This window comes from Ischnura elegans, chromosome 2 (assembly GCF_921293095.1).
Source record: "Ischnura elegans chromosome 2, ioIscEleg1.1, whole genome shotgun sequence".
Classification (NCBI taxonomy): Eukaryota; Metazoa; Arthropoda; class Insecta; order Odonata; family Coenagrionidae; genus Ischnura; species Ischnura elegans.
In genome coordinates, this window is record NC_060247.1 from 44,068,361 (window position 1) to 44,078,045 (window position 9,685).

Below are 9,685 nucleotides of genomic sequence, written 5' to 3' on the forward strand. Positions count from 1 at the left end.
TGGGGTGTCAGCTGCCCCCTCCTGCCTCCCGCTGGGTACGCCAATGTATGGATGTTTTAAAATTGTTAAAATTTCAAAATATTTATATTATTCCCCTAAATAGTGCTAAAATTATGAAATTATGATGACGAGCTACTTTTGTCATTGCATGATTTGACATTGGAAGTTCATGACGAACTGGACTTGTCATTTCAGCACGAGGGGTTAAGAATGGAGGATTGTTAATTGTCCTAGCCATGAAAGAAAGAGTTTGAGCCATTGACTTAAGGGGGTGGTAGAGACGGTCAGAGTACATGGTCGAACATTCTTGAACATTTTTCCCAGCATCCACCGTTTCTCTTGGGCATGTGCGTTTTCCACAGATGGAGGGTAAAAATTATAAATTCTGATGTGAAAACCTAATAGAATCCTCATGAAGAATATTTGCCACATTTGATTTCATAAACCCAGCTCCACCCATAGTATGTCCATGTGCTTCTCCATAATTAAAATAAAACTGTACCTTTCCATCTCCGGCTAAATGGAAATGAGCATCTGTTGAGAAGACTATCAGATGTCGGGCTCTCTCTCGCCAGCCGATTTCTTTTTGGCACACAATTACTTGCATCAAAGCATCCAAACCTCCCTCAGGTGAGTCTAGATTTCCAGATATCCTCGTCCTTTTCACCTGATCCTAAATTTGAATAAAATGTTACTAAAAGTGCATCGGAGAAGATAATATGTCAAGGCTGAATAACCATTGATGAAACTAACCTTGAATGACTTGGTGTTCAAAGTTAGAGGCATGTGATTCTTGAAGCTGTAAGGTGGGGCACATGGTTTTCCACCCATGTTACATGGTTCCAGCAGTCTACAGAAAAATATCATATTATAATTTCTGATGAATTGTTTTATTATCATAAATAATATCAAAACCATTCATGAGATGCTACTAATTAAGCATGTTTCTCCATGGGAGCGAGGCTTGGTCATTGATATTAGTAGAGAAATCGATAGTGGAATCATTCGAAATATCGTGTTACCGTACAATAATGAAGAAAAATGAATACAGTGAGTAAGTTATGAGGAATTGCTGAGAAGAGTGGGAGAAAAGAAAAGGCTTCTAAAAACCTTAACAAGAAGACGGAAAAGTTAGTTTGCCAAACTATGAGGCATGATGGCCTGATGAAAACAATCATAGAAGGACAAGTGGAAGGGAAGAAGGGCAAGGGATGGCTCCAAATGAGTTACATAGGACAGGTTGTAAAGGATCTAAAAGAGAAGAAATATGTCACTATGAAAAGGCTAGTGTAAAGGATAGCCATAACAATTGAATTATATTCTATGACTATTAGACTTCGAATTGACAGCAATGCTGTCAAAATATATGCTGAGAGATGAGGAACATAGAATCCTAACCTTGCTTTTTCATATCTGAAAATTATTTATCTACTCATGCCATTGATCAACTTAAGGAGAAGGATATTGAGGTCAAAGAAAACCTCTTGCACAATATAAGTTCTTATTCTAGACAAAAAGAGCAATTGTAAAAGCTATACATATTTTGCTTAAAAAAAGTCATTAAAACAGACGCGCATCAACATGCCACTGCATATGCTGTTCATAGTTTTTGAGAAGGAGGTTTACGGATGGAAGAAATAAGTGAAAATGTTCATGGAATGGCCATGCTCTGACATAAAATGCATATGCAAATAACGTAATAAAATATCTAGACTGACAAGGTAAGCTGTGTGGTGCATGATGTACCTAATTACCGATTGAAAAGGGACATTTAAAAAATACATACATTTAAGTGCTCATGAATCATCAGGGGAGAGGGTAAATAGGACAAGGTTGTACATACTTACTTTTTTGGAACAGTGCTTACAAAGGGCATTGATCTTTTGTCAACAAAGCTGCCAAATCCAAGGCGAAAATTAGAAGTTAGCCTATTCATCTCATATGCTATTTTATCTCCTAAATGTGATAAAGTTTCTTTGTCATCACTCATTGATCCCGATAAATCCATGAGGTAATATAAATCAACTGGGTAATCTTCAGCCTGAGAGTATTGCAACTCTAAAGGAAATATTTCTCCTGGAATACAGAGCACAAAAATTGTTAGTGTCATTGTAATCTTGTATCTAAAAATTGAAACAATACACATTCAGCCTTGATCAGGATTGGATTAAGGCTGTTGCTTTGGGTGGAGTAGTTAATTATGAATCACTTTGGCAAATAATGCATCTGAGATATGATGTGCATAGACAAGAGCACAAAATATGGTAGATACCTAAAATCTATTTCGAGGCTGGGGGAAATTTGAGCGATTGAAGTTCAACGTAGACCAAACTCATCAATTATTTTTAAACATTGTTTGTTAAGCTGGTAAAATAAAATCTTGCATTGGAGAACCACTGTAAATATGACTGCCTTTTCAATTTTTCCAGACATATTGGGGGCATGGCCCGCATGTCCTGCTTAAAAGGATCATACCTTGTCACCCTGGGTAAGTAGGGTATATCCTATACTATACAATGAAAACAATGTTGCCTTCCACCATCTTACAACACTCTTTCACCCATATCTATCCACCAGTCTCTAAGAGGTGCACATATGGGTACCTATCTAATGATAAACTGTTTTGTTACTCACCTACACGAAGTCTCATCTTCACTTTTTGCGGTCTCAGCTGAACGGCATCCGAGCCTGCGCTGTCCCCTTGCGTAGCCCGATGAAAGTGATCATTTTTCACGATTGTCATTGAGGATGTTTCCCAAACTATGTGCTCTGCTGGGCACCATGCTATCATCTCAAGAGCAGGACCACCTCCTTCACTTCCAACATATGCCTTGCATCGGACAAATGGCAGAGAGCCACTGTCATCCTACATGGAGAGATTAAAAGGAGGAATTCTAGTCATACCTTCACCAACCAATCTCGGTTTCATCTAGTCAGATCGGTTGACATTGGAGAACAATTAGGAGGATTTGGAGTTCTAGAGAGAGAATTCAACACTTCCCAATCAATGTGAGTATGAGGAGATTCTCGGGAGGTGCAATGAATGCTGTTACCCAGTGTATCATCCGAGAAGCTCGTGATACACTCATCAACTTCATCTGAGCTGAGCCTCGTCAGCCCATAGAACTTAGCCTCAGAAAACAACATTTCTTCCTAGATTGAGGGGATTATCATTTAACCTAAGATATGATAATTGCTTGAGACCTTGAAGTTTTTCAGTTTCTTCAAATTGTGGGTGGCTCTAATTGCGATGTTGAAAAGTAGACCTGCTCATTCATGCACATAGCACCAAGGCTCGGCTAAAGAGGTGCAAAATCCTCGGGAGTGACAGGGATGCTCTTGCAAATTTTGGTTTGTGGAGGGGCCAGACCCAGAGTTTACCATGTCAGTTTTTTCCTGGGACTTGGCCCTGCCCATATTGCCCCTGGGTCAGGACCCCTCCCCCTTCCCCCGAAATATAAAAATAAAATTAATTACCTTGATAAAAGGAAACAAAATATTGAAAAATCATGAATTTTCAGAAAATTGTTATTACAAATGAAGTTTTTAAATCATGAAAAATGTTAAAAATAGTTTAAAACCTGTAACTGTAACTTAGTACCCTATTTTTAAAAAAATTCCCCCCCTGGTTTTTGGACCCCCCAAACGAAATTCCTGGCTACGCCACTGCCTTCATTTGTAATCTAATTGGTCAATCAACTATATATATACTCCTAAACTCGTATAACTCGAATTTATGATATGTTATTTGTGCCTTTATATTCATCGGGGTTAATGTTTCAAGGCTGATACTTCGTCATATGATGGAATTAATATAATGGATAGACTTATTCTTAGAATTCATCTTACGATTGCCCCGTTCAAAAATGTATTTCTTAAGGCGAGGCTCTGCCGTAAGTCATATTAATCTCGTCCCCGAGTTTGGAATTAGTTCTCCATCGGGAGAGGAGAACTTTCCCCCATAGGGAGACCCTTTCAGCAGATTCGGACATTAGTGTGTAAATAAATTCCTTTTTTAAGGCGTAACTTTATTAATATAATTTTTAATCCTATTTTCATCATCCTTCGACAAGCCAAGGGCGACACTCATACTTCATAGCCTCGGTTACGTTGCGTGAGGATGGCGAGAATTCTCGTCATTTTTTCCCGAGCGTTCCGGACGGATGACAAAGATTCTCATCATTCAAGCGCGTCAACTTATACAATTTTAAAGCATATCATAGGTACTTGGTAGTACACTATCAGTTGTTGCTCGTTACTTATTATGAACAGACGTATCGTAACGTTTGATTGTGTTAAGTTTTATTTTAAACATTAGCTTTTTAACCATGTTTAAACCAAAGGCAGTTCGCCCAAATTGACACATTTTCAATCTCAACACCTCAACCAAGGTACGTCGTTCACCTACATGAAAATACCCCGGTACGCAACGTGTAAAACCTGCAAAATCCTGATCGAAATATTCGTACGATCATGTTGGTATTGGGAGGGCCCGCAGCTCATAGCGAGTTGAGCTGTCGGCCCTCGACCTATTCGCCCACTTCCTCGTTGCAGACATCATCCGCCGGACGTCGTGACTTCTTATCAGCTAGCTTTTCAGTCCCTCTTGCGGATCATACAGCCCTACTTACTTTGGTTTTAACGTACCTACTCCACTTCTAGTTATTTTCCTCGGTCGTATGTTTTCGTTGCGTGGCACTTATATTCGCTCTCGTTTTCTGGTTATCGGTGTCCTATAAAGATCCTCATTTCCAGGACAAGCCCCTGACTATAAAAGTTATAAAATATATATTTAAAAATTATTTGAAATATAGCCATTTCCATGAGATTATTGTTAACCTTATGGGAAATTACAATTACCAATATAAAATGATTGATTATGATGGAGATAAAAAGAAGTACGAGGTACAGACAATATTTCAAAAGATAAGGCTGTAAAACCAGAAACTGCAAACACATGAGGAGGTTTCGGAAGTCTTAGCGAGTTTGCCTATCAAACATGTCCTTCTAGAGGAAACATACAGTTAAGCAAATTATAGATGCAATTCTCTCGTTAAATGTATAAAAATAGAGTTTTTCACGAAGTTAGAGTTTTTCATTCTGTTAGGTACGAGGCGAGTTTTTCATTATGCCACGAAGGTTTCGTCGTCAAAACGCAATGATCGTAAAAAATAAACCATTTTCGTCCAGCCAAAGGTCGTTATTAAGGATATGCTAAGAACTTCAACTATAGATGTTCCCACTAACAATAGAAGAAATGGCACCTAGAGCAGACCTATTCCTAGAAGGAACAATGCGCATTTCGCGATTCCAAAGAAAGCATGCACAAAAAAATTACCGTGTTTTATGAGAATGGACTCGAAAATACGAATATAAAAATTAAATTATAAATAGTTTTACAAAGAAGATGAAAAGGGGCTCGTGATCAAGCAGAGAATCCATCAGGACATTACGGATGGCTCATAATCCCTATAAACGACAGTGATGGTTTGTCTGTTGGTGTGCAGGTTTGCGTTGCCTCGGAGCCTCTTTGATTAATTATTCTTTTTGGCATCCGTCTATTTCTCGATTTGATCACGCAAATAAGGCTTTGAACTACATTTCTAGACGGCTGGTAGGGTTCAAAGTGAATCGGAATATACATCTCCGAATCATCATCACATACTCTGTTCAAAACACGTCTCCGATTGTGGAATGGAATTCATGGAATACAGGGGTGGTCTGGGTGGGTGATTGGGGGCCCTCGGCTGGGGCTCATGATAGGCCCCTCCTTGCCGGGGGATGCGGTGGTCCTCCCCCGGAAAAAAGATTAGGAAATTTCATTCCCGGAAATGGATTTTGACGTTATTTTTCCAATTAAAATTAGATTAAAGTTAGTAAAAATAGCATTTATAATTAATTAATAATAAATAATCAAAATAGTAAGAAGAAACACTCCTAAAAGTGATAATTTTGTAGGTTATAAAATTTAATAATGTGTAATGGTTCTGTTATCTAGTTAGTGATTTTGTTTCTTGTAACTGCACTTAAATCTGAAATACCTCTAAAATAATCTTTTCGAATAACCCTTTCAAAAAAGCATCAGGTTATCTTTTATCTTCTGACAATTTTATTTTATTTATTGCATGCTGTATTTAAAGCTATGAATGTACACGTCGAATTTTTTAATTGCAAAAATATTTGGTTCAAGTAATCCGGGTGTATTTTTTTATTACACTACACATCCATTAATTACCTACGTAAGGCGTTTAGGGGGGAGGGAGTCAATCCGATTCTCTCCTTATCGCACGTGGGGGAAGGGCAAATATCACGTAATTTTTCCCCGAGAAACAACATAAAATGTGATTCTAGACTACGATCTTAGTAATCTTAAATACTAGTCTTAACTCTTAACTAATCTTAAATAAAAATAATGAAAAAAAGTGTTTTTTTTAATAAATACTACGCAGTGAAGCATAGATTAACGTATATACACTGAAAATACGAATATTTTGAACTATCTCACGTGACATTTGAGGGAGGAGGTCGAGCCAAATCTCACTAAGGAGGAGAGGGGTCCGAAAATTGCCAAAATCATCCCAAGTTGTTAATATACGCTTCACAATTGACGCAAGTGCTGAGGGCCCCCCTAAGCTCGGGGCCCTCGGCGATTGCCGACCAGCAGACCTGGCCAGACCGCCCCTGATGGAATCCTTTTTTGCTCCCTTGTCTCTTCCGCCCACAGATAGGTCTCCCACTCCACCGTCTCTTTCCCCTCTGTTATCACAGAAAAACGGCAATTCACGAGGGCTCTTGTTTTCCGCTCACAGTGTTAGAAACACATCCCTCTTGTATCGCACACTTCAAGTTTTCTTTCCTTCTGCAGTCTAGCCTGGGATTACATCAATAAGTGAAGTGATCGATAACCAATATTTTGGGCATAAATTATCTGCAAGATAGTGCAATACTTATCTATTGTCGGACGGCTGGTGGCCCTGTTTTGGGTCAGCCAATCTACCAAAATACAGTGTCGTTGTGTTGCCGAAGCACCTATATCTTTATCCTTTATGCAGCGGTTGTGGGTGACGAACGAAAATGTCTTCACACCGATCCTTTGCTGCTGTTTGTATCGATTGCAAGGTGAGGATTGTCGGAAACCTCCACTATATCACCATAACGGCGGTCGAATAAGGGACCTAAAAACAGAACTATTGGCTGGAATTCCGTGGGTTGCGTCGTAATCTATGCAGACCTATTAAAATGGAAAAACGACCGGATACTTTAGTTTTACAGGCACTATGACCCATGCCGATTGCTTGTTCAAATGGTTGATTGATACAGATCATTGGCTGATTTTTCGATCAAACATTTTTCTTAACGGTTTTCACTACCTATTGAGGTAACTGGTACTTTCTCGGTGGATCACATGAATAAAATCACCTCGTGATTTCAAAAGTAGAGTTTTCTAAGTCTGCTCTCGATAGATACACGTTTAATTCAAAGTCAAGCCAGCTGTCACTGAGTCGCGTCGGCATGTAAAATCCTGAGTCCGGAATACATTTCGTATTTCATCCACACTAAATACGAAGTGATAACAAATGAAATCAAATAATCATCACAAATACCGCTTACTATTTGATAGAAGTCATTGAATCTTACTCAATTGTAATGTCATCAAAAGCTTACAATTGCTACGTCGAATAGTGATAATTTGACCCTTATGACACCCTGCGAGAATATTTATATGCCCCAATAATTATTTTTCCAGTTGATATCTGATGAAGATGCTGAAGTTCAGTTTTATACATTTGAGGAAAGTCGTCGAGTTCATAGCAATGGCGGCCACCTTTTACACATATCACGTTCAAAATCTGGACGAAGGTTTTCGCGGAGAGGTTCAAGAGGCGTCACTTGTTTCTCTAGTGTCCCTCCGCCTCGATTCGTATTTCACATGACAGTTCTGCAGGCGTCTTCAGCTAAGAAGTTGACTCCTCGCTCTAAGTTGTTTGTTGAAACGCGAGCAAATATCTCGTGCGAAACATGAATCGGTATGGTATTTCGAGGAGGCGACAGATTGCTAAGGTCATTTGAACCATAGGAAAGGGTAGAGTAGGAACGTTGGAGAGAAACCCGGCGTCACCATTTGGCAGCTCGCCAAGGGGATCACGGCTTAACGTCCAATCCGAACTAGGGCGTGGCAAAGGGGACACTTGCCCCAGGCGGCAGATTTCAGGGGGCGACAAAATTTTAAAATTTTATTTTAAAAAGTTATTTCATTTTCTAATTAAATTGCTTGACAACAATTATTAATTTATAAATTATTGAACAATAATATTAATAAAACTTCTTAATAGCAAACATACGGTATGTAATTTAAATTACTGCAGCTAAAAAACTAGCTTACGGATGCATTATATTTTAGTGGTGGGAGAAATAGGAGTTGGGGGAATCAGAGGAGGGGGGGCCGACAAACTGATCTTTGCCCCCCTGTCAGAACTCCTAGTTACGGCATAGCATCCGACGGACGGAGTGCTGTACTCCAAATGCCCTTCACAATGCACTAAAACAGGGATCAAGCAGTCTCTGAAAAATGTCTGCCACCAGTCGGGAATTGAACCCTTAGCCACGGGGTGGGAAGCCAGAACTCTAGCACCCACACCAAGCCGATCCCCGAGAAACATGAATCGACTTGGAGGAAAACTCGAGAGACGGGATTCGCTTATCACATACCGGTTTGGAGCACCACGCGCATCCCACAGTCTGGATGCAGGCGCTGCAAGTCTCCTTCGTGGAACAGGCCTTCTCGTCCACTTCACTGTGCGGTAAGGTCCCAACGGAGCAGTGGACTGCACTGAAAACGAGCAGTGTCACCACTAGAAGGTCACCAGAATACCCAGACGAGGACGACATCTCGAAGAATTCAGCTTATATTCTTCGTTGGAATGTTTACCGGAGAACAATAAGGGATCAGTAGGACGGTGATAGAATTTCACGTTTTTTCCTCTGCACTCGCGAAATGTGACGAGAAACTGAAACAAGAAAACACGCGATAAAATATCGTGAGAACTTTTAACGGAGAGCTTTCGAGTGGCTATACACTCCAAGACCCTTCAAACGCCTCGCTTCGACCTCGCCATTGCTTGTTGCCCGCAGTAGAGGGAGCTGGCTATCTTGGAGGCGACGTCGGTGAGACCGCGAGAGGAAACGGATGTCGCCGTTACTCAAGATCCATTTCCTCATGGAAGCGGTTTAAATAAGTAAATCACATGCATCGTTGAATAAAACATTTCATGCGAGAAAGTGACAAATTGAATCCGCAGCTAAGAGTGTGCTCGAGATCACGAATGATATAAAAATTACGATATTTTTTTCTGGAATTCCCACATCAGTGAAATACACACTACGCTACACCTGAATCAAGCGATAAATTATTACACGCGTTCGTGTTTCACCCTTAGCTCTCCCTTAATAACGCGTTGGTTTTTCAATTAGGTCGGTTTTTACAGTTAAACTGACAGGGGTCGCGAAACTTTTAAGTTCATATTCCAAATTCCATTTATGCAGTTAGCAATTAGACATGGGATGTGGTTAATCATAGATTAAGTGTTTTTTGGAAGCGATGAGTAAATCACGGAAATGACTCCACGTTCTTCCGAAGCTGTAAGTGAGGAAGTGAAAGTACTTCATTCCTTCAAAGAAGCATACG

At 39.9% G+C, this 9,685-nt stretch overlaps 1 protein-coding gene across 1 annotated transcript in view; it reads right to left on the reverse strand.

Moving 5' to 3' along the window:
• The window catches only part of LOC124153659 (integrin beta-PS-like), a 29,128-nt gene extending 19,805 nt beyond the window's left edge, over nt 1-9,323 (reverse strand). The window contains exons 1-5 of the mRNA XM_046526957.1: nt 8,710-9,323; nt 2,635-2,866; nt 1,848-2,076; nt 754-850; nt 503-673 (exon numbers count right to left, since the gene is read on the reverse strand). Of these exons, the coding sequence (XP_046382913.1) occupies nt 503-673; nt 754-850; nt 1,848-2,076; nt 2,635-2,866; nt 8,710-8,889 (909 nt within the window). The 5' untranslated portion in view covers nt 8,890-9,323. The remainder of the gene's footprint in view (nt 1-502; nt 674-753; nt 851-1,847; nt 2,077-2,634; nt 2,867-8,709) is intronic.
• Nucleotides 9,324-9,685: the final 362 nt, after the last annotated feature.